At 36.8% G+C, this 25,883-nt stretch overlaps 1 protein-coding gene across 2 annotated transcripts; it reads left to right on the top strand.

Moving 5' to 3' along the window:
* Window positions 1–25,883, top strand: LOC105040776 (uncharacterized). 2 transcript variants are annotated; one of them, XM_010917460.4, is made up of 17 exons: window positions 1–337; window positions 762–1,132; window positions 3,864–3,985; window positions 4,093–4,181; window positions 4,253–4,288; window positions 4,751–4,844; window positions 17,537–17,579; window positions 17,659–17,759; window positions 19,567–19,631; window positions 19,792–20,288; window positions 20,381–20,468; window positions 20,542–20,652; window positions 22,458–23,026; window positions 23,122–23,260; window positions 23,337–23,405; window positions 24,439–24,567; window positions 25,346–25,883. In XM_010917460.4, exons 2-17 carry the CDS (start codon window positions 921–923, stop codon window positions 25,457–25,459), a joined length of 2,478 nt encoding a protein of 825 aa, XP_010915762.1. In that variant the 5' UTR covers window positions 1–337; window positions 762–920; the 3' UTR covers window positions 25,460–25,883. The 2 variants fall into 2 exon arrangements, with proteins under 2 accessions (XP_010915762.1, XP_010915761.1); XM_010917459.4 differs by having other exon boundaries at window positions 9–337; window positions 20,542–20,682.

The raw sequence follows: 25,883 nt of genomic DNA, 5'->3' as shown, positions 1-25,883 counted from the left end.
TTCGCGCAACTGATATAAAAGCCTGAACCCGCTCTCGAAGGGAAGGCCTCCAAGAACCGAAACCGACTTCATGGTTCCGGCCATATAGCCGTTGCTACCGCCGGGAAGTCGTTCTCCGACGCCCCCAATCCCTCCAATAATATTGTAGATAGCCCTCTTCTCCGCTTCTTTTTAGGGTTCGGATCCGGAAAAAACTGCTACTATAAATAGCAGTTTGCAGCGAGAGGGAGGAGAGGGTGAGAGAGAAGCGGTCGAGATCTCTTCGCAACCCTCGGAGGACAAGGAGAAAAGGGAAAAAAAAGTAAAGAACTCGTGTCCGGAGAAAAGGGAAAAACAAGTAAAGAACTCGTGTCCAAATCTCAGACATATTGGTTTATTCAAAAAAAAGCTTTCTTTTTATTTTTTTCCGTCCCCTAGTTTCGATTTATGGTTAGCATTCCTTTCCATTTCCACAAAAAGCTGAACCGATATTCGGAAAACTGACGTTTTGATGTTAATTTTGAATTAGAATCTTGCTGCGGTTTTTCTTTTATCCGTATATTTACTTTTTTTCAAGAAGATGATTTTTCTCATGCACTAGTTTCGATTTCTTGCGAATATATTTCTTCAGTTCTTTTCTTCCTCATGTTGAACAAATATTTGAAAATAGGGCGTTTGTGGTGGTGTTCGTTTGAATTGAAAACTCGCTGAAGTTCTTCTTTTTATCCGTTCTGATACGGGTTGGCGTTCAAGATCGCATCTCTTTTGTGTTCTTTCAACAGATTCCTCTGTTTCCTTCGGATTCTGGTGTTCATAGAGCGCGATGGAGGAGGAAAGATAGGTGCTACCTTTCTGAGGCCGGGATAGGGGGGAGGCGAAGTTCCGGAGCGGCACAAAGGGGTAGTCTTTAGGGTTTGCAGAGGAGTTGGTGGGTGCAGGAGATGGAGCAGAAGCATATTCTCATGTCAGCGGTCGGCCTTGGGCTAGGCGTGGGGCTCGGTTTGGCCTCTGGACAGACGGTTAGCCGGTGGACAGCGCCGGCCCGCTCCTCCTCTGGCATGCTGGCTGAGAAGATCGAACACGAACTCATGAGGTTGGTCGTCGATGGGAGGGACAGCAAAATTACCTTCAATGAGTTCCCTTTTTACCTCAGGTAAGAAAACTTTAAAAGTTACCATTTTTTAACCCTCAAATTTACAGTGGTAACCTAGTTTTTCATGGTGCAACTTATAGTTAAGGAATCAAGATCTCTTTGGAAAGGGAGTATATGTGGATCTCAGTGAAAAGATGAATATGTCTTGATCCCAAGATTCAGCTAGCATGCCGCTTTTAAGTATTTTATTCTCTATGAATCAAGTATCAGATCGAGCATTTAGTTATAGGGTTTCTGAAGCCGGTAAAGTTTAGGTACCATCATGATGCTATCCATTGTTTATGGAACTTATTTTGGAGTAAGCTGACTCCAATGAGGGACATCCGTCCCAGAAATTATCGGTTGATAACTATTAATTAGTTTTCTAATTTTCAACGAAATGTGTCAACAATCGAACTGATGCCTTGCCCAATTGGCAGCATTTGCATAAGGGTAGCATCGTCAAACCAGTGTGCCGAGCTAACTGCCATATCACTGATTGTCTTGTTCTGCTTTGAGGATTACAGTGATGGATTTCACATTACTTGTCTATAGTCTTTCCTTTTTTTTGTTAGATGGATTAGAACTTCTTCTCAATAGGTAAAGTATATTTGTTTAAGGCATACACAGCAAATCGCTCATCTTGTTCTAAGTGGGTTTGGAAATAATTGGAATTTGGAAAGCTAGAAAACTTGCTGCCATGCCTATTAGCAATGTGGACCATGGTCTTATTCGACCAGACAACCTGCACCCTGTCCCATCCAAACCCCAATTCCCTGCCCCTCTCACCTTCTCTTGTCCTTCAAAAGGGGCTGGATAAATTTTGGTATCTGATACCTTGGCGGAGATAAATTCCTGCAGAGGTTTAGGGTTGTCTTACACAATTTTCTGGTTACTCCTAACAGGACTTAGGCATGCTGGGTGTCACTCCTCGTCGTGGATACATGAGGGATATGTTATGGATTCAAACTTGGGAGGTGGCACTCCCATCATAGAGAGATGGTTACTGAAACTTTCTGGTATTTTCTTGGAAGACTGAGGTGTTGACCAACTGGAAAGCTGCTGATTTTTTCTTCCTGTTTGTTTGTCAGCAGGTTGGGAGTTTCAGTTTCAAATGATGGATTTGGATATGGGTTATAAAGTACCCAGAGTTTAGATAGGGTATTTTTTTTTCTTTTAGGGAAGACCGAAGGAATTTGATAAAGGAAATAAAAAACATACAAAATACTAGTTACTATTTGAAGAAAAGGATAACTACATAGGGTCATAAATATCCATGTCTGCATTTTTCATCATGTAGCTGTACCATGGAGAAAAATACAAGTAACATAGAGGAAAATCATTGAAATCTATTGAAAAATATAAATCAATGTCAGATACTTAAAAAGAGGAATTCTATACACACTCAAACGAAACTTCATTAGCCATATAAAGTTTTAAAACTTATGTAATAACTGAAATAGTCACGTGTCATCTTAAACATAGCATACTTGATATGATAAATAATTTCTTTTGAAGTGGATATGATAGACTTAATTGTTTTAATAAAATAAAATAAAAATTCCAAAACTATCCTTAGACTGCAAGAATGTATAACTGGAAATGGAATTATTAGTCAACAAACATGTTCCCCTTAATCTGACTATCAAAAGACAATCCTGTAATGAAATTTTGACAAACCAATATGTTATTCCCCTCGAGTTAGTTACATGATTACCCAAAAATGTGATGCAAATTGATCAAAAATATTTAAAAGTTTTAGGTTTTATTGCTTGATACTCATTTGGTAGGCAAATCCTAGATCTAATTCAACCTTTGACGCAGCATATTATATTGCAGACTAGTCTGGTTCACTATAGATTTTGCTGGCCAATATTTTGCTATGGTTCACAACAAGGAGCTCAAGATGCTCTTGAATACTAATAACACATGCTGTTGATTATTTTAGGATTCACTCCTGTATGTGGGATGCAACAAAATATATGTTTGTTTTATTTGTCACTCTGCAATGATGTGCAACCATCATATCCGTCAGTGCCATGATAATTATTTCTCAATGTACTTATGCGGGGGAAAAAGCACTTGGAACTTCTAGTTTGCTGAACTACATTATCTGAAAGTCAGGGTTCAGTGCTATGCCAATTTTTTCTTGAAACTATTTTTTTTTTTTTAAAAAAAACTTGAAACTTGTAGATTGCTGAACTACTTCTGAAAAATTGCTCCAGTATATCATTTTCTCCTTACAGTTTATCTTTCGATTTGAGGGTATGGACTGGGGTCAGATTTAACCGAGTCTAACTCAAATATACTGAGCACCTATACCTATAGATGGTAAGCAGTTTCCACATATTATAGGTCCATACTTGTCTGAATTGTGAACATTTGACAATCACTGGGATATAGATTTAGGGACCTATGGCATGGGTTGCTTCGGGAATCTAGCAAGGTATCTTATGATTGCAAACAATTGGATAGAAACGAGGTTGTTAAACAAAAAAAAAAAAAAAAAGAAGAAATATCGAGAGTGAGTTTATGTGTGAGCATTCAATCATTGTGCTTGAGACTAGAGGCAATCTAATGCTCTTTACTCACTGAACATCTTGGGAGCCTTAGCTCAGCCTTTTGTGGAATATACATATGAATATGGTCTTCTTTTTGATAAGGATACAGATGATCTTCTAACGTTTATTGTTTTTCCCCTCTTTTATCTTACTGTTTGTTTGATGGCTTAGCACTAGCATGTTGATGACAGTGAGCAGACTCGAGTGGTATTGACAAGTGCAGCTTATGTTCACTTGAAGCAAGCGGACTTTTCTAAGTACATGAGAAATCTCTCTCCTGCAAGTCAGGCTATTATACTCTCAGGCCCTGCAGGTAGTTTATTTCGAAAATATCATTTAACAGAACAGGCTACAAAGTGGTTAATGCCTAAATGTCCATTATGTGATTTATACTAATAAAAATAAATCTTCAATTTGAAGAGCTTTACCAGCAGATGCTTGCAAAGGCACTGGCGCACTATTTTGAGGCCAAATTACTCTTGCTAGATGTAACTGCTTTTTCACTTAAGGTGAGGATACTCAAATCACAGTTCTGTTTACATGTTTTTGTGCAACTGAAGAAATGAACATTGCTATGCAGATCCAGAGCAAATATGGCAGTGCCACCAAAGATGCTGTAAGATCTCTAAAACTGATAAGAATAGTTCATCTATAAATCCTGTTGAGTCAAAACTTCGATGTAAATGGTCATTGTGTTTTTATTTCTGCCAGATGTGATCAAAGAGTAGCACCAACTTTGTAACACAGCTCTCAGCAGGCAATATCTAGTTTTCATGGCGAAAAAAATGTGTGAATTGTCAATGTGCTTGTTATGTGTCTGCATGCATGTGATTGTTTTTACATGTTTCTAAATTGGTTGAGTTTTCTAATTCTGTTATATTTATTTGTTTCTGAAAAATCATTTACTGCCCATTTATCATTTTATGCAGTGATATTTTTTGGACAAATAAATTACTCTTGTTATAGATCTGCTTCTCATATTGGTGCACTTTTCTTTTGTTACAGTTTATGAGATTTTAAAATGTTGCATTGCATTCTTATGATCACAAGCATTCATGTGCATTTTTCTTTTCTGCAGTCTTTTAAAAGGTCCATATCTGAGACTACACTAGAAAGAATGTCCAGTTTGCTTGGATCCTTCTCGATTCTTCCCCAAAGAGAGGAACCAAAAGGTACTACCTTGTATATGTGAGGTATTGTGGTCATGAATTGGTATTAGATAACATCGTTAATTGAACATTTTGTCCCTATTCTTGATTTAAATATATAATGTACCTTTTTTTTAAGCCAACAATTTTCAAAGTCCTTTTATTGATTTTTCTGAATTGTGGCATGAAATGATGATACCATGAATATATTTTTGCACTACAATATGGTTAAGCATGTTTCTAGTGTATAAAATTTTTAGGAAAGGAGAAATTTAGATGTTTTTCTTTGGAGTAGACTGATTATTTCAAATCATCAAAGTTGAACTGACTCTATCTCTTTAAAAGGCTCCTATTTTTATGATAAAATTTGCGGAATAAGGCAAAACAAATTCTCATTCTAAGAAGAAGGGGCTAGCAGTTTGTAGATTAAATAACAATGAGTTAAGCTACAGGCTTTTGGTGCTTAGTGAATTTTTTTAAGCTGCCATACAATAAGGTGATATGTCTTAAATTTACCGCAAGCGCACGGTGTGCAATGTAGCACGTCCGACGAGTACGAGTCAATCCCACGAGGAAGTGGATTTTGAATTGTATTTAAATGCTTGCTCAGACGAGCTTTAGAGAAAAAGGGAAGAGATTGTTTGTTGAATTATGAACTACCAAAGCAATAAACTAATTAATTATAAAGGTAAATTATCTAAAAGATCTAGGGCTCTTGAATCCACTAGACCAATGAATTAGAGAGCCTTCCTATGATTTCTCTTATAATGTCCCTTGATCAAGGTATAAAATATGAACAAACATAGATCATGAAGAGATTTAACTCAACTATGATCCATCAAACATTTTGTTCTCACCCTAATTAAGAGATCCTTCCTTTCTTCACTTCTCTTGTGTTATCCAAGTATAGGCTATGAAGGGATTCTGACCCAACTATAACCCATCAAGATTTTCACATGAAAGGAGAAGAAATGATTTAGAAAATTGTGATCCTTCTATCAATCATCTCCTCTTACACCGAATCAAGCATGGACTATGAAGGAATTCTGATCCAACGATAGCCCATCAAGTCTCTTGGCGAGAAAGATGAAGGGAGAAAGATTCTAAAAATTTAAAAGCTCGAAAAGAGAAATTGAATAGAGCAGACTTCTATTCATGATCTAGCTTCATCGCAAACTCCAGATGGATTACTTAGCCAGACATAGTTGATTTGAAGTCAAAAATAAAATAAAGACTAATTCTACTTGCTGGAGTTGAACTTGCGAAAATTAAAAATTACAGAATTAAAAGATGCAAAAATTTAAACTATCCTATTGCGAAAATTAAAATTATAAAAATTAAATAGAAAGAAAATAACTAATTTATTTCTGAATAAAAATTCTGATACAAAAATTTTCAACTCCTAAGCCATTAACAAAGCTTGGAGTTTGAACAGAAAATAAAATCTCTTACAGAACCAGACTTCTCTCCTTCTCTTGGTTTGGTATCAACCTTCCCCTGACTGACTCTCCTTTTCGTGTGTTGGAAGGATGGAAGAAAGTGGGAACAAGATGGCTAAAAAGTTTTAAAGGTGGGTATGTCTGCCTGTCATATAGACCCCCTACAAAAATTATGGAGTGGAAAGAGATATCTCTAGAGTAAAGATATTAGCCTTTATTTATAGGTGTTAAAATGGGGGGAATTTTTTGTTTCGCCGATATGGGATTAAAATAGAAGGATGTCTCTCGTTCAAAATGTTGGAATCTCAATTGATTTTGATTTGAAATCCTTCTCAACTCGATAAGATCTGTTTCCTGCTTTTACGATCGTGCATCAAGCCGCATCAGCATCTGCATGCCGTTCACTTCACCAGGGAGTCCTGCATTGCACGTCCAGCCACGTCCACGTGCATCAAGAACCATAATCAATTGTTTGAAGACCCAGGCAACCATTCCGTTAGTGAAGCCTACCAAACACTCTCCCTGAGCCATTGCTTTTCACGTGGCTCACCCATTTTTTTTTATAGACCAAGTGGTCCATGCTGGACCACCAGCTTGTAAATTGGATCGGGTTTGCTTTCGGCTTAAAATTTAAATTCATTTTAACTCCGTTTTTTATCTCGTTTGATCTTTTTTATTGCATTGCTAAGAGACTAGCAATAAATAAGTTGAGGGGTGTGATAAGTGCATAAATTTGTTCATAGAAACATGAATTTATGGATCAAATTATCTTTATTCTTTTAAAATTGATACTTTTTCGTATATTTTGCAGGAAATAAGTGCACCAATACGAAGAGCCTGATCTACAGGCTTAAAAAGATCAAACGAGATAAAAAACGGAGTTAAAATGAATTTAAATTTTAAGCCGAAAGCAAACCCGATCCAATTTACAAGCTAGTGGTCCATAAAAAAAAATGGGTGAGCCACTTTGCTAAAATTGGCAATGAATCTTCTATAAAATCCAGCATGTCTTAGAAATGAACGGATTTCTTTGACAGATTTGGATGGTGGAAGACTTGCAATAAGATCTACTTTGGTCTTGTCCACTTCAATTCCTTTTTTCGAAACTACATGGCTAAGAACTATCCCTTCTCTAACCATGAATTGGCACTTTTCCCAGTTAAGAACTAAGTGCTTCTCCTTTCATTTTTCTAGCACTAATCTCAGATGATCTAAGTATTCGGAGAAAGTCGGACCAAAGATAGAAAAGTCATCCATAAAAATTTTTAGAAATCGTTCAACCATATCCGAAAAAATACTGATCATGCATCTCTGAAAGGTTGCCGGCGCATTACATAATCCAAAGGGCATACGCCTATAAGCAAAGGTTCCAAATGGACAAGTGAATGTAGTCTTTTTCTGATCTTCGGGGGCTATAGGGATCTGATTGTAGTCGGAATATCCATCGAGAAAACAGTAGAACTCTTGTCCGGCTAATTTTTCTACCATTTGATCAATAAACGGTAATGAAAAGTGATCTTTTCTTATTGCAGCATTCAATTTTTTATAGTCTATACAGACCCTCCACCCCATTTGTGTCCTGGTTGGAATGAGTTCGTTTGCTTCATTCTGGACCACTGTTACCCCAGACTTTTTAGGTACCACTTGTACAGGGCTTACCTACGAGCTATCAGAGATGGGATAGATGATTTCATTATCAAGTAACTTTAGAATTTCCTTTTTGACTACATCCTTCATGGCTGGGTTAAGTCTTCTCTGAGCATCTGTAGTTGGTTTGGCCTCTTCCTCTAGGTGAATCCTGTGTTGAACTATGGAAGGACTTATTCCCTTAATATCAGCCATGGTCCGGCCTATTGCTTCACGATTCTTTTTCAGAATTTCTAGCAACTCCTCTTCTTGTTGAGAATTTAGGTCAAATGCGATAATTACAGGCAAGGTTTCTTCTATAGACCTAAATATGCATATTTAAGATGTTGGGGAGGGGTTTCAATTCTAATTTGGTTGCCTTCTCTATTGATGATTTGGATGATGGACTAATCATTTTTATGATTGGTTCAATAGAAGGCTCTTGTCTCTGGCTATTCCTATTATCTACAAGAATTTTATTGATTTCTTCAGATTTATTGATTGGCCAGAGACTAGACTCGAAATCGATTTCTTCATCGCTAATGTCAATGGGTTCATAAATTTTCTCTTGAATTACATTTACATCAGCATGCTGGGAGGATTCTTGTTCTAGGTTGAATATATTTAGCTCAATTGTCATATTTCCAAAAGATAGCTTCATAAGTCCATTCCAACAGTTAATTTCAGCATTTGCAGTAGCTAAGAATGGTCTTCCTAAAATAACTGGGATATGACCCTTGAGGTTCGCAACTGGTTCGGTCTCTAAAATGATAAAGTCTACAGGAAAGATAAAATTATCAATTTTGATTAAAACATCTTCTACCATTCCTTTAGGGATCCTAAGAGATCTATCTGCTAATTATAATGTGATTTTTATCGGTAGAAGTTTTCCTAATCCTAATTACTTATAAACTGAAAATAGAAGAATATTTACACTAGCTCCTAAATCTAGCAAGGCCTTTTTAATATGGGTTTCTCCAATATCACATGAAATTGTTAGAGATCCTGGATCCTTATATTTTATTGGCACATGACTAGATAAGTATGAGCTCACACTTGCTACCAAAAATGCTCTCTTAGGTACATTGGTGGCTCTTTTCTTGGTACAAAGGTCTTTTAAAAATTTAGCATAGATTGGAACTTGTTTAACCATGTCTAAAAGAGGGATATTTACTTGGACTTGCTTAAACACTTCTAAAATTTTATCCAATTGTTCCGATTTTTTATTGGGCTTTAGTTGATTTGGAAAAGGAGCTTTAGGAATTTTGGATTTTGGACTTGGTGTACTATCAATTTCAGGAGCTTGAGTTTGTAAGGTAGGTTTTTCATAAGGTAACTCAATTGAATTTTCTCTATCATCAGATGTACCTATCTTATTGTCCACTTGTTTTCCAGATCTTAAGGTGTGAATAGCATTCACATGACTGACTTGGTTCCCTTGTTGGGGTCGTAGACCATTTTGGTTTCTCGGATTAGGTTCAGGTTGGCTTGGTAGCTTACCTCATTCTCGCTAGCTCATAGCAGAAGCTAGTTGACCCACTTGCATTTCCAAACGGGCAATGGCTTAGGAGTTAGTGTTTATGAGTTGATCCGTGGTTTGTATGAAATTGCTCAATGTGGCATTGGTGTCAGTATTGGATTTGGCCAGGACTTCTAAACTTTTTTCTAGAGAATTAAGTTTCTTTTCATTGTTATTGAAGCCTGGTGGGTTGTTTATCACAGGGTTAGGCCTTGGATTTTGCTGGTTGTAGCTAGGACCACCTACATTTGGGTTTTGTGACCAAAAAAAGTTAGGATGATTCCTCCAACCTGGGTTATATATGGGTGCATAGGGATTATTCACTAGTTTCTGGTATGTGGCATTTACCTGTGCACATCTATTTTCTATTGGATTCACATGTAGTGCACCCGATCATGTCCCTCAAGGACATGATCGGGTGCACTACATGCATTGCACATGGGTGCAGAAACTTGGTTCACACTGGCTGGTCTTTGTAGCTCTGAGGCCTCTAACCTACGTGTTAATATTGATATTTTGGCCTCTGCAGCTAGGGAAGTTTGAATTTGATGCATTCCTTTGGAAGGTGTTGGTTTCTCAGGTTCCCTAGTTGTTTCCCATTGTAAATTTTTCTCAGTTAGGTCTTCTAGAAATTGCCAAGCTTCAGTGGGTTCTTTGTACATGAATTGACTTTGGCACATGGACTCTAGCATAGTAATAGAATTTGAATCTAGCCCTTCATAAATTATCTGGTATAGCCTCCAGATTTCTATTCCATGGTGTGGGCATTGGGTCAAGAGGTTCTTAAAGCGATTGAAGTATTTCCAGAATGATTCCCCAGCTAGTTGGTAAAATTAGTTTATCTCATTCCTAATCCTAGCTGTTTTGTGATGGGGGAAGAACTTCTTTAGGAACACTCTTACAAAATCCTCCTAAGTTGTGACAGATTGATTTGGAAGACTATAGAGCCACTTTTTAGTATTGTCCTTAAGGGCAAAATTGATCAGTCTTAGTTTCACCTCGTCCTCTGACAGTTGTTGCAGCCTCATGGTTGCACAAACATCTTCAAACTCTCTAATGAATATGTATGCTTCCTTTATTCTCGTGAATTTTGAAAGCATGTTAATGATTTGAGATTTAATTTTAAAGTTGTTTGCAGTGGGTTGGGGCATCCTGATGCAAGAAGGTTGGACGGAACCAACTGGATAACATAAATCCTTAAGGGTTTGGGGTTGATTGGGTTCTCCCATTGTAGAAGTTGTTGGGTTTGAAACAGGAATCCAATTAATTCTTACTAGTCGACCCGACACCCTTTTCCACGAAAGAAGTGAAGAAAGTATTTTTTCTTCTATTTTTTTTATTTTAATTTTTTTTTTCAATCAAAAGAAGAGAAAAGAAAAGAAAAGGAGTACTGACTAAGATTTTCCTAATTCTAGACAGCTCCTAACTGTCAAGGTTGTCTTCGAGCACTCCAAGTTCGAAATCGGCTAACCGAATCAGCCAGGTAAGTGTAAGATTGGTGAGAGATTCTCCGTGCTTTCACAATAGACCTAATTAGATAACCATCTTTTTTCGGAACGTAGTTCCTAAACCACTTTCCTAGACACTGACAGGCTAACCCACTTGAACCCGGTCCAACTCTTAGGTTTTCTTGTCCTAATGAGCTTGAATGTCCCTAAGGCTGGCATCTAATTAATTTTATTTAAGGATTAGGTTATGTAGATGCAAGGAGGTGATTTGTGGGCTAAGGAAGGGTGATCAAATCCCCACTTTATTTGATTAATGGGTGATGCCCTTAAGATATATTATGAAAATGCAATGCAAAGAAAGCAAGGTGACCAAATAAAGTGAAAGATTTTTAAAGTTTAGTTGTTTCTTTATATTATTTAAATCTTATGCGATTAGTGTTTTTTTTATGTTAATCTAATTACAGAACTAAAGTAAATGTTAATTTTTGGATTAGTGAGTTATGAAAGAAATAAAAAAAATTAAATCAGTTAATAAGAAAATGAAACTTATGCAATCTAAATATAATGAGATAATTCTAATCTAAAAGTGAAAAATTAACTAAGCAAATAAGCAGCACTTAAAAGAAAAATCTAAGAATTAATGGTAACAATTTTTTTTTATGTAAATCAAAATATGTCCTAGGACAACCATACAACGTTACTTCCAGTACGTCAGGGTAACCTTATGTCAGGACAGATTTTGATTAAACTCAAAAGATAGAAAGAAATTACTAAAACTAAAACTAAAAGCACGAAGAACAAGAATCTGAAATACAATTTAAATACGCCAATTCTCCGGCAATGGCGCCAAAAACTTGATATGTCTTAAATTTACCTCAAGCGCACGGTGTGCAATGTAGCACGTCCGACGAGTATGAGTCGATCCCACGAGGAATTGGATTTTGAATTGTATTTAAATGCTTGCTCAGGCGAGCTTTAGAAAAAAAGGGAAGAGATTGTTTGTTGAATTATGAACTACCAAAGTAATAAACTAATTAATTATAAAGATAAATTATCTAAAAGATCTAGGGCTCTTGAATCCACTAGACCAATGAATTAGAGAGCCTTTCTATGATTTCTCTTATAATGTCCCTTGATCAAGGTGTAAAATATGAACAAGCATGGATCATGAAGAGATTTAACTCAACTATGATCCATCAAATATTTTGTTCTCACCCTAATTAAGAGACCCTTCTTTTCTTCACTTCTCTTGTGTTATCCAAGTATAGGCTATGAAGGGATTCTGACCCAACTAATCCATCAAGATTTCCATATAGAAAGTGAAGAAATGATTCAGAAAATTGTGATCCTTCTATCAATTATCCTCTCTTACATCGAATCAAGCATGGACTATGAAGGGATTCTGATCCAACGATAGCCCATCAAGTCTCTTAGCGAGAGAGATGAAGGGAGAAAGATTCTAAAAATTTAAAAGCTCGAAAAGAGAAATTGAATAGAGCAGACTTCTATTCATGATCTAGCTTCATCGCAAACCTCAGAAGGATTACTTAGCCAGACATAGTTGATTTGAAGTCAAAAATAAAATAAAGACTAATTCTACTTGCTGGAGTTGAACTTGCGAAAATTAAAAATTACAGAATTAAAAGATGTAGAAATTTAAACTATCCTATTGCAGAGATTAAAATTACAAAAATTAAATAGAAAGAAAATAACTAATTTATTTTTGAATAAAAATTCTGATACAAAAATTTTCAACTCCTAAGCCATTAACAAGGCTTGGAGTTTGAACAGAAAATAAAATCTCTTACAGAACCAGACTTCTCTCCTTCTCTTGGCTTGGGATCAACCTTCCCCTGGCTGACTCTCCTTCTCGTGTGTTGGAAGGGTGAAAGAAAGTGGAAACAAGGTGGCTAAAAAGTTTTAAAGGTGGGTATGTCTGCCTGTCACACAGACCCCCTCCAAGAATTATGGAGTGGAGAGAGATATCTCTAGAGTAAATATATTAGCCTTTATTTATAGGTGTTAAAATGGGGGGAATTTTCTGTTTTGCCGATATGGGATTAAAATAGAAGGATGTCTCTCGTTCAAAACATTGGAATCTCAATTCATTTTGATTTGAAATCCTTCTCAACTCGATAAGATCTGTTTCCTGCTTTTACGATCGTGCATCAAGCCGCATCAGCATCCGCACGCCGTTCACTTCACCAGGGAGTCCTGCATAGCACGTCCAGCCACGTCCACGTGCATCAAGGACCATAATCAATTGTTTGAAGACCCAGGCAACCATTCCGGCAGTGAAGCCCACCAAATACTCTCCCTGAGCCATTGCTTTTCACGTGGCTCACCCATTTTTTTTATGGACCAAGTGGTCCATGGTGGACCACTAGCTTGTAAATTGGATCGGGTTTACTTTCGGCTTAAAATTTAAATTCATTTTAACTCCGTTTTTTATCTCGTTTGATCTTTTTAAGCATGTAGATTGGGCTCTTCATATTGGTGCACTTATTTCCTGCAAAATATACGAAGAAGTATCAATTTTAAAAGAATAAAGATAATTTGATCCATAAATTAATATTTCTATGGACAAATTTATGCACTTATCACAAGGCTTGTAGTAGGATTCCATTATTTCAAGTTGCCTCCGGTGAGAAATGTATTCTTGATGGATGATGGTTAGTTATCAACATGTAGATTCAAGACATGAAAGTCATGAGCCTGCATACACTTGCATATTCTAGAAGATATTTTATCATGGTGTGCCTTGGGCATTTTAAATGACATGTTTCCTAATTTCCTTATGGTTTCATGATTTTAATGGTTAGCATAGTGGCTTTATGTTATGTTTTCCTATTGAACAACTCATTTTCTTTCTGACTTCTTGCTAATGGGAGAGGTAACAATCAGAGTTCTATATGCTTATTAGCAATATCTGTAATTTGCATAACCTATGACTTTCCCGTTTAGTTCTCGCTTATGGCAGAGTAGGAATGATCTTTTTATGAAGGTATAGAGCTTGGTCCTTCTAGATGATCTAAGGCATTGAAGGGCTGTTTTTTTACCTTCCATTATAAGTGTGGAAACAAGGCGACATAGGTAACTTAAATTTTTTTTTTCCTCTTCTTTTTGACATGTGGATGTACTGCCTTATGGTACTTTCTCATATTTTTTGACATTGGATTTAAGTTATAACTAGAGAGCTAAATTGAACTAGTCATTTATGCATGTCTAGATCATGGCTTAAAAATGTGGTCACCTAGGCTGCCTAGGTAGACCTCTAGGTAATACCTGGCCACTATTCTTAAACTCTGGGCCCATTAGATAGTGACTTGGCCCTTAGGCCAGTGCCTGCACTCCATGATCCCTTGGGAAAGAAATTTGACGAAACAGGTATTTCTCCTCTCCTTCTGGCAATAGCTACAAGATCATGTCCAAAGGTTGTAGCTGTGGCCACAACATCTTTCGTGGAAATATGCATGAAGAAGCTAGAGGAGATTTAGATGAAAAATTGAGCAGTGGAGGATGAAAGGTGAAGGTGAAAATAATAAAAAGAGAATTTTTAGTAGTTATTTAGAAGTTTTCATCAGCCAACACCTAGTTCATGGCCTTATGTTATTTGCAGCTAATTTCAAATCCTTATGAAAAATTGTAACTTTTCCTTCGTCATTGTTTAGTATTCTTTTAATGAACTTTTCCATAGTTTATGATTTTCTGACTCCTTTTTTTTTAGTAACAGGCATTTACTGCTAGCTTAGTGACTAAACCATTTAAAACATACGTGCAGTTACTGATACAGTTGGATGTAATCAGCTGTGTGATGCATCTATGTGGGATGGATGACCTTGATGTTTCAAACTATTACTGTTTGGGTGCGGTAAATGTTGGGTTTTTGGCATCTCGAATTCGATCCACAGTAGAGAAGCCCACAAGCAGCGAGACCTAAGGCAGAAGCCCATGGCATGTAGGCTTAGAAACGCATCCCAGAGGTGCGGCCTGCGGGCGCATGGGGCCTGCCACATGCGCAGCCCAGCACGGGCGGCCTGGTGCAGTCCAACGTGTGGTCCACCGCACGGGAGTTGTGGTCCACGATGAGGCATGAACCACTGCGGTCCAGGGGCCATTTGTCATGGTCCACGCATGTGATCGCGCGATCCGACAGTCGAGGGGAGCGATCTAGAGCTGTTTTGCGCGATCCAACGGCCAGGAAAGCATGTGGGCCCGATCTAACGGTTTGGGGGGTTCTGAGTCATAACAGAAATTGATTTTAGGATTTTTTAAGGGCCTGATGGCCGTGGAACATAGGGAACGTCCTGAGAACGGCTCATGGAGCAGAGAGAGCGGTAGAGAGGGTTTTCCTTGGGTTTTTTGAGAGCTTTATTAGGGAGGGCCGAGTGCTTCTTGTTGAGAGAGAGAGAGAGATTGATGTATGAGAGTTGAGAGGATGTGATCTCCTCTTGTATTTGTTCTTTTTTTCATAGTGAAGCTTGCATGCCCCATGGAGGTAAGCCTTGGGCTGATCCACATATTTGATTGTCTTTTTTATCTCTCTTCTTCCTTCCTGTTGCGGTATCGATATCGTCACCTGGGTTAGCGATTTTGGATGGGGGATCCGTATTCCGCACTCGTAAGGGATCCTTCCCAACAGTAAATCCTAGGAATCAATTGTTACGAAGCAGAATAATGATTTGTTTACTGTAGATAATTTCTGGATCTTTATTGTTCGTAAGTCGGTCCATGTTATAGTGACCTTTTTTGTTTGAATATAATTTTTTGATTTTAAGAAAAAAAACTTATGAGAATCCAGGCTTTGAGAGGAGAGAGGAGGAATTAAGTGAAAGAGAAAATAGACATTTAAGGAAATCTGTGGTGAGACAATCTTTCTGGTACAATATATTTTTAATTACTATGGCAAACAATGATGTTAGATCACTGTGGATGCACTTCTACACAAGCTTAACAATGCTCATTATTTTTGAACAATGGTGCAGTCAGTTATGTCTTCAAATCCACTGCAGTAATTAGGTGTTTTATTTATTTGGTCTTCATTTCTAAGGCATCATAAGGCAGAAAGATTCGCCATTAGAAGATCAAATCAGCAAGATGGTGGGGTTGGTGGGGCCCAGCTGTTTGGTTGGAGGGAATCCCATTCCTACTTTGATTTTTGGGGGAAATAGGAATGTTCTAATCCCCCAAAATCTAATCTAGACTCTCATCTAGTATTCAAATCACATTCCAATTCCGATTCCAATTCCAGTCACGAATCAAACATGTTGGAGAATATGACCATTCCAATTCCAATTCCGGTCGCAAACCAAACGCAAAAAGGGAATAAGGGTGAACTAAGTGGACTCATGTAAGAAAATCTGAAGTCTTTTTATCCATTAGTGGGTATTCTAAGTATGACAAGAGCAACAGTGTCCCTGATGGACAGCATGGAGCTGCACACATCTTGAAGAATTTACTAATTCAAGGAGGAGAGATTGGGCAATAGTATTGCTTTTTCTCAAATTTAGTAATTGCATCTAAGGGATCTGGCATAAAGGCAAGAAATGGAGCTAAAATGATCAAAGTACTTTGTAGTTAAAGGGTGTAAAATAGGGTGTGAGGGAATGGATCTGGTTGCTATGAAGTTAACATTGCAGAATAGGATGTCTTCTAGACTTTTCTAATAGGATGCCTTCTAGAATTTTTTAGTGTTTGTCATTTACTATTGCTGGCATGTGTAGTTTCCAAGACAAGAACTTCCAATTTAGCCAATATAAATCCTTTATGTAAAATCAAGGGCATTTACATGAGAAAAATTGTTAGAGATTGGTCAGCTAAATTGGTTGTTGGTGACTGGTCGGTGTATATGTAAGCATCCATAAAATTATCATGATTATGCAAATTTAAGGCCTGTCCTGTTGCAAGACACTACAATCAGAATCTAGATTGGATTGCGAAGTTAAATTTAGTTAATGGATAGGAGCTTGTTGGTTAATGAAGTCGGTTCTTCCATATTTTCTTGTCACTTTCTTTGGCACAAGCTTATTGTTAAAAAACTGAAATGTTAAATGGTGGTTTAAGACTGATTCTGTTGATGTGTCATGTTCCAAGTTTTTGTTTGCATCAGAGGCATGTTATGATAATTAGAAAGTTAGAATTGCAAGTTGCTGCTTCATTGTTATTTGAGGGAGGATTGGAAATTATTTGAAGCTTCATTGTTATGAAAACACATACCAAGTTGCTGCTGTTGCACAAGGGAGATTTTCTGTAGAATTGGGAGATTGTTTTCAAATGCCATAGGTGGAACTTTTCATTTGAATATAAACTATAACCACTTCATCATCTGCTTATAGTAGCTGCACTTTCTTAATATGTGTAATGTGACTTGTAAAGCCATTTCTTATAATGCTTAATCCCAGATGGCTGAACTAGCTGGTTGGCTTATATACAAATGTTATACTTTGTTCAGATTATCTCGGTGAGCAAAACCAAAATTTTTTGTAATGATAAAATATGTTTTGCATGGTTTGATTTAATCAGTTGGTAATACAGTGTAATTGTTATGGTTGTATAAATTTGGATTGCTAACCTGCAGAAATATCACCCATCTATTTTGGTACATTTTTTGTAGATTCTGGAGTAATTTACTTTTATTTGCCGACCTGCCTTTTCCTTTTTATCAATTTGAGAGGTTTGTTGCAGGATCTCTGCACAGACAGACCAGTAGTCTGGAGATAAGGTCAAGGTATATTGAGCACAGATATATTTTAATCTTTTACATGAGTAATTACTTTTTAAATATCCATGTATTCATGTACATTTAGGGGATCAGAAAGTACTAGTGACATACCAAAACTTCGAAGGAATGCCTCTGCTTCAGCTGATATGAGTAGTCTCTTGTCACAGTGCCCTCCTGTGAATCCAGGTTGTTGTTCTAAATCGATGTTTGGTAGGATACATCTTTGTATAATTGGCAGAATTTTTTTCTTGTATCAATTATACAACTTTTTGTGCCAATCTATGACTTGCTTGGTAGTCAGCAGCAATGCAAATCTTAATCAGCATCATTTAATATTTTTTTTTTTAGATACATTTTGGATGCATCTGTGTCTACTTGATTCTTCAAGTCAGTCATTGCTGGATGCTTTGTTGATCTCTGGAGCAATTTAGGGTTGTGGTGCAATTTGTTATCATGATGAGAGCCACTTTGTTTAATTTTATCTAGGAATTTTGCATCTCAAGATCTAGCCTATGATGTTGACTTTGCTTTTTGTTGTCAAATTTAGGCTTAGAGATATTTGGCAGAGGCAGAAATCAAAGTTATAAAGGCATCATGAAGGTACAAACCCAGAACAAGGCCACCACAGGAGGATGAACAAGCCTATAGAACTCCAATATGAAGTCATCCTTTAACTTTAAGATATCCAAAATCCACGATCTTATTGTGGCATTATTGTCATCCTCCTTGTGAAATTTACTCTTTAAGACATACACTGTACTGGTCAAAGCATACAATAGGATTGGGGAAGTGTAATCTATCATTCCACCTTTTATTCAAATTAGATGGGCTGGTATTATGTATTTATTGAAAATCTTGTTCTATCTGAGCATGGTAAAATATTCTTACATTAAGAGTGAAGAATGGATCCCTTGGCTATGAGTGACAGACTTAGTCTCAATGGTTGAAAATATCAAATCATCATTTCCCTCAATGGTATAATTTTTCAAGCCTTTCGTATCATGTTGTGGTTGGCTAAGGTATAAAAATTGTTAGAATTATCCACATAAGGATTGATTTAGAACAGTTCAATTACTGGGATCGTATTCCTTCAGTGCTTTTCTCTTAATGAGCAACAGCGGATGCTGCTGCATACTTGCATTTATAGATTCAAAGTTTGGTTTGGCTGGAATTGATTGCCAGCACATAGATGGAGGACCTTTATCCTAGAAGTCAACCAAATGGATTAGATTGAGCTATACCTAGGATGTGATTTTTCGTATCAAACTATTTCATTAGGATTCATGGGTGCTTTTTTAAATAATGTGTCCAGTTAGAGTAGAACAAGCTCCAGTATTTAATACCCTGAGGCCTGAACAGTTGTAGAAGCTTTTTTAATATTTGAATTCTTTAAAAGATAGGTTGCTTTAGCCAAATATGTATTTATGGAGGAAGATATGCTGGCCCGACAATGTAGGCTGATTTACATTTTCTGGGGCATGTTTGTCATAATTTGAAGAGGTTTCATATTATCCTTTACTATGCTTTGATACACTGATTCTTTGTTGGAAACTTATGAAAGGATGATGCATTGGTGGACTGAATTGAGAACCTTTTATATCATGTTGTTGATGCATGTGGGGGGTATTTCTGCTGTATTTCAAAAGAAAGATCAAAGGAAGTGGTAATTTAGCCTTCCACCCAGAACCAGTTCTCAAACATGTGGTATATCTGAGTGGAACATCTGAACACCTACCTCCAAAATTCCCTTCAGATCTGCTATGGCCATGCTCGCATAGATTGAGACAAATTATAATTATAATGTAGCTGGAATGCTAGATGCCAATCATATAGAAATTTTGATAATCTTTTTACCAGAAATTATTACAGTAACTTGAATTGAATCATACAGTCTTCTAAATTGATTCCTTCATTATTCATGCATCTTTGTGGTCAAGAATTCATAATCCAAATTATTCCTTGTAGTTCCTTACAAGCTTCTGCCTCATTGCAGTAACTCTAAAACGTAGTGGCAGCTGGTCCTTCGATGAGAAACTTCTAATCCAGGCCCTTTATAAGGTATTTCTTTCCTTTTTACTTTTACTCCTGGTCTGGTAAAAAATACCATATGTCTGATACGTGATGCAATGTGTAAGTTAGCCTGCTTTAAATGTCAATAATCATGCAATTTTTTTTTTTAAAGTACATATAGAGCACTGATCTTGGGATTGCTCTCCAGGTTCTGCTTTCAGTATCCAAGAGTGATCCAATCATCCTCTACATAAGGGATATTGAGAACCTTCTGTTTAGATCCCAAAGGATGTACTCCTTGTTCCGGAAAATGTTGAAAAAGTTAACAGGCCCTGTGTTGATACTTGGTTCAAGGGTGATAGAAGTGGACAGTGACTACAGAGAAGTGGATGAAAGGCTTACTCTTTTATTTCCTTACAATATAGAGATTAAGCAACCAGAAGATGAGACCAAACTTGTCAGCTGGAAGTCCCAGATAGAAGAAGACATGAAGATACTTCGGTTTCAGGATAACAGAAACCACATAACTGAGGTGCTTGCAGCAAATGATCTCGATTGTGATGATTTGGGCTCAATCTGCCTTGCAGACACCATGGTTCTTAGTAAGTATATAGAAGAAATTGTGGTGTCCGCAGTTTCTTATCACCTGATGAATAACAAGGATCCTGAATATAGAAATGAAAAACTTGTCATATCTTCAAAGAGGTTAGATAATATTTAATGATTTTTTTTTTTAATTTCTGTCTTCATCTTATGTTTATTTGCTCATTATATTTTCCATATGTTACATGGAGTAGTTTATCTCACGCATTAAATATATTCCAAGAGAACGAGCTTAGTGGCAAGGATACTCTAAAGCTAGAGGCAAATGTTGAGCCTATGAAGGTTTGTTATAGTGATGGAGTTAAATTCTATTTTTTTTATGCTGTCATATCTGACAATATATATATATTTCTAGAAAGCTGGAAAAGAAGAAGATACAGCAGTTTCCACAAAATCCGAGACAAAATCTGAAGCTCTGCCTCCAGAAAACAAAAGTGAATCTGAGAAATCAGTTCAGAAGGATGGTGTAGGTTCATGTCCACCACCAAAAGCACCAGTAAGCTTATTACTCTTTCCACACCTTTATCTTTAACTGATTGATATGCTGACATCTGATACTTTAACAGTTTAACTAACCTGTATTATTAGAAAATTTCAGTTGAAACCCTGATAATTTCATGTGGATATTTTTGTCCATGCCTTAGTAAGGGGCTCTACTTCTATTAAGGGCAAAGAGTAAGCCCGAGAAGAAAACCTGGCTGTTGATGGAGAGGATCTGTCAGGGCTTGCAATGCTAAGGATGTGATGCTAAATTGGAAAGAATTAATGGGATCCAGTTAAGCTGGATGCGATAATGTTTTACATTGTTCTCTTTTGAAGTTCACCAACCTTTTCTTGATTTCCTGTTTAGTTCGGTCTGTATTGTTTTTCCTTTTCCCAAATTTTAGCACTACCATTGCTTTCTACCATCAATTTCCTTTATATTTATAGTAGGTGCTCAAGGTGCATGGCGATGATTGCATAGTCAGTATAGTCTAGTAATGTGAACTAGAAATCATTATATTTGCGTTGAATATAACACAATAGACTCTACTGTTATGAGTAAGTGGCTCGTGTTGGTCCATATTGGAATATATGACTGAAAAAAATTGAAGCAGCTGAGGTAAACTAAACAAAATGTACTCTGATCTTTCAAAGGTCAATTTGTAGAGATCATAGATTGTTTGATGAAATTTTTACTCACAATCCATAATTTATCAGTATATTTTTGGCTTTCTGGATTAATGTATGGTTCATTAGTTTGACTACTGATGACCAGCTGTCAATCCAAGATCCTCCAAACCCCACCACCCACTCAATATATTGGTGTCAAACTCCTGGCTAACACAATTTTGGATATTGGAGGGGCTTGCGTTGAATGCCATTATGAAAAAGTAAACCTATGCTATTGATGCAGTTCAAGATTGTGGAATCATGGGGCAACCGTTCGAGATTCATGTAAATCATGTAAGATAGGAAAAAAAAGATGAAGATTGCATCAAATTGGTAGTAGGCAAGTTAAAGTTTGCACTCTGTACTAAATTCTGTATCATTGCCCAACCGGTACACCTATACTGAGATTTGGTATAGTATGTGCATTGGTACCAACACTTGGTACAAGGGGTGTACCGAGTCTGGGTACTCTACCAGTACCGTATAGTATGTCTTGTACCGGGTGGCATAGTCAGATACAGCAAACTGGGGTACAGATGAAATGTGAAAATTCTTTTGATGGTAATATTGAGACTTTGAGTAACCAAATAATGCCAAATTTAATTATTTTAATTATTTTGTGTTAAATATAGTTAAATGACTTAATGGGCCCAAAAGTAGTTAGTTTTATTTTTTGCTCAAGCATTCAGGAAATGCAACCATGCAAATGAAGGAAGAATTGAAATATATCCTATGGTACTATATTTTTATATGAAATGCATGCATAATTTAAATTCATATTTTTAAATGAAACAAGATTAGATTATGTTGTATTGTAAGAGATATCAAAAGTTATATATATATTTTTTTGACTTTATATGCAATTTTTGGTTAAACTGTACTCTTTGCTGATGTTTAAGAAGTAGATGGTTTCCATGTTTGTCCCTTGTTTTGGCTTATGCTATGTAGTCTGTTTGGTCAGAATTTTATCATGATATATCTACAAGTCCTCTGTATGTAAAATGTAATTATTTGCTTTCCTTTGAATTTCAATTCTTTTTTGAAAAAATCATTTGGATTGTAAAGTGTTGATGGAAGTTTGCTGGACAATTTATCCAACTATTATGCTCCTGCTTCTAGGAAGTTGCCCCGGACAATGAATTCGAAAAGCGGATTAGACCAGAGGTTATCCCAGCTAATGAAATTGGAGTAACATTTGATGATATAGGTGCTTTAGATGACATCAAAGAATCCCTTCAAGAGCTTGTCATGCTTCCCCTTCGAAGGCCAGACCTCTTTAAAGGTGGTCTCCTAAAGCCTTGCAGAGGAATATTACTGTTTGGGCCACCTGGAACTGGGAAAACTATGCTGGCCAAGGCTATAGCAAATGAAGCTGGAGCAAGTTTCATCAATGTTTCAATGTCCACCATCACGTCAAAATGGTTTGGGGAGGATGAGAAGAATGTTAGAGCTTTGTTTACACTAGCCGCGAAGGTCTCCCCTACTATCATTTTTGTGGATGAGGTTGATAGTATGCTTGGGCAGCGAAATAGGGCTGGAGAACATGAGGCAATGAGGAAGATTAAGAATGAGTTTATGACACATTGGGATGGACTCTTAACAAAGCCTGAGGTAAGAATCCTTGTTCTTGCAGCGACAAACAGACCTTTTGACCTTGATGAGGCAATCATTAGGAGGTTCGAACGCAGGTTGGTTGCTTCTCTCTCTCTTTTTTCCTTTTCGGTTCCATTATAAAAAGGGCAAACATATTTGTTTGCTTGCTAATGTCTCCTTTGCTGAACAGAATAATGGTTGGTCTACCATCATTAGAAAGCAGGGAATTAATTCTGAGAACACTTTTGTCAAAGGAGAAGGTGAAGGAAGGACTTGACTACAAGGAGCTTGCAACTATGACAGAGGGGTATAGTGGTAGCGATCTCAAGGTATGTATGTGTCTCATGGAATTCTGGCATAATTAAACGATCATTTAGCTTACTAAAGGGTAACTGTTGAGAGCAGAACTTGTGCACAACAGCAGCATATCGTCCTGTGAGGGAGCTAATTCAAAAAGAAAGACTGAAAGAACTGGTATGACTATTTACTTTTTTAAAAAAATATTATAGTTTCAAAAAATCTGATTCTCAGATATGGAATTTTACTATATATATGTATTTCATGACATAGTGAGAAGATAATTGTGATTTTGTACTTGTCACGGTGTTTTACATTTTCCAACATGCTGTTAGGAAGTCTTTTATACCATAAATATTACTAATCAAATCACTTTCCAAAAATTTCATTCATTCCCATTGTCTTGGGAATGGCTGTTCCTCTCATTCAAAAGTGGAATCAGCATTCTTTCAGTTAAAAAAATGATGATTCCAAGGGAAATCTTGATTCCTAGTTTGTTGCCATACCAAAGCTGTAATTCCCATTCTATTCCAGTGTTCGTTCCAATGAAACATAGCATTAAAGCCATAACCAGTTCAGCTGCGAGAGTAATAAATTGTTGAACACCACTATTTTAAAAGGCTGATGTACTTATAAAGCTTCAACTTCTGTTTAATGAGTAAGGCCTCATTAAATAGCTTTAGGTATTTGATTCCAAGACCCATTTGGGACTCTCCTTGCACAATAGTTTTGGGACTCTCTTTGCACAATAGTTTTACTATCTGCAGTAGTTTACCCATCTTCTTAAATTCTATCCTTTTGTTTCAATCATATAATCCATCTGTCCGGTTGTTCTCTTTTTCATACCAACCTTCAATAAAGAAGAATGGCTCTCTCTTCCCTCTTTCTCTAAATGTTTAGTGCTATTTTACAGTTATTAAGTAATTAGTGCACCTTCATTTACATTGAGCTCCGTCAAACTTTGCCATTATCCTCATTTCAATTTTTTAAAATACTGATTCTCGTTTTACATCACTTTATAGTTTATGATGGTCACTTTTTGGTTGATGATTATGCTTTACCTAAAATATATCCAGTTCTGTGTCATTATTTTGATTTCAGTAAACCTTAGAGTAATGTTTATGTGACTGCTTCAATTTAGGAAAGCTGGTCATTCACATATTTCTTAATGGTTTCAAGTTATATAACAGCATTTAGTTTTTTGTCGCAGGAGACTAAGCAGAAGGCTGGAGGAGGAGAGAATCCATCAGACACCTCAGAAACGAAGGTAGAAGACGGGGAAATATCGATTACCCTGAGACCATTAAATATGGAAGACATGAGGCAGGCAAAGAGTCAAGTAAGTTTGTCTATTTACTGATTTTGTTTTCAAGCATTAATTATATAAACCACAGAATTGTCATGTATAATATAGCCTACTAGTTTAACTTGAATGGGTTTCATTCAACTTGAACTGGAGAGTGATTGCTTCTTTTAGATGAATTATCAATTTAAAGTGAGTTTACGTGTTATTCTGAAAGCATGTGTAGATACATGGTGTTTCATGATTGATGAGTGATGATTTTTGAGAACAGTATGTAGAATATGATGTCTTTCTCTAATCCTTTTGGAATGCCTTCTTTTGTCGGGAATATGGTTCATAATACCGGTGCTTACTGCCCATTATCGGGCATACCATACCATACTGAGAGTCAGTACAAGAGGTAGGGTAACTGAGTCTTAGTATGCCAAGCCTGTATCAGGCAATACCTATACTGTACCAGTGTGGTGCTGCCGTGCCTGTACAGTTTACAGTTCCGAAACAATGAACCTCGGTCAGAAAGGTTTTCATATAGGCTTTCCTAGAGCAGCTTAGTTCCCCTGAGTCTCTAGAAGTCTCACTTATCCTGGTTCAGAAATAGCACTGCTACACACTGTTTCGGTCTCTAGCTATGATATGGTGCAAACTTTTGTTCCTTCTGTTTTGGTCTTATGCTCAAATTGATATGATTATGTTGGATAGACATCAAGATAAGGTTTTTTCCGCTTATCCTATTTCAATCTTGGTGTCAAAAAAAAAAAATCTATATCAGACATGCTGGATATGCCATTTCCCCTGCCTAAAATTCTTCATGCAGGTGGCGGCAAGTTTTGCTCCAGAGGGTTCTATAATGAGTGAACTGAAGCAATGGAACGAATTATACGGGGAAGGAGGCTCAAGAAAGAAACAACAGCTAACTTACTTCCTATAGAAGTGCTCATGCATACAAACATTAATATAATATGCATGGAATCAACATGTTGCTACAAAATGAACTCCCTTGCTCATAAGAAGCCTGCAGGAGGAGAGTTAAGAATAGCTTCAAGCTCATGAGAAGATGGTAAGAGTTTAGGGAAGCGGGACAAATCGAACTTTTATGAAGCCTATGATCAGATTCTATTAGTGTTGGAGCATAGAAATAGATGTAGTTTAGTAGGTTGTCTGCATCGTCTATATTTAGGTTCCACTGGAATGTAATATTTCTTTGTGATGATATTGGTACTCAGCATTATGCCTGCGCTCATGCTTCCCTTGAATGTTTGGTTGTGGCTGATAATATATATTTAAAAAACTAGTATGAGATGATGATATGTTGTATCGGTCATAAGTTAATGTAGCATTTCATGATTCATCGT

Source organism: Elaeis guineensis, chromosome 3 (genome assembly GCF_000442705.2).
Source record: "Elaeis guineensis isolate ETL-2024a chromosome 3, EG11, whole genome shotgun sequence".
In the NCBI taxonomy this organism is placed as follows: Eukaryota; Viridiplantae; Streptophyta; class Magnoliopsida; order Arecales; family Arecaceae; genus Elaeis; species Elaeis guineensis.
Note: the sequence above shows the minus strand (reverse complement) of the source record. Positions and strands in the feature narration are given on the sequence as shown.

Bases quoted from the DNA above. Each gene is read 5' to 3' on its own strand.
- LOC105040776 (XM_010917459.4), top strand. From the start codon at position 921: ATGGAGCAGAAGCATATTCTCATGTCAGCGGTCGGCCTTGGGCTAGGC. The intron at 19,632-19,791 runs GTATTTCTTTCC...ATTGCTCTCCAG, and splicing joins TAATCCAGGCCCTTTATAAG to GTTCTGCTTTCAGTATCCAA. The intron at 23,406-24,438 runs GTATGACTATTT...TTTTTGTCGCAG, and splicing joins AAGAAAGACTGAAAGAACTG to GAGACTAAGCAGAAGGCTGG.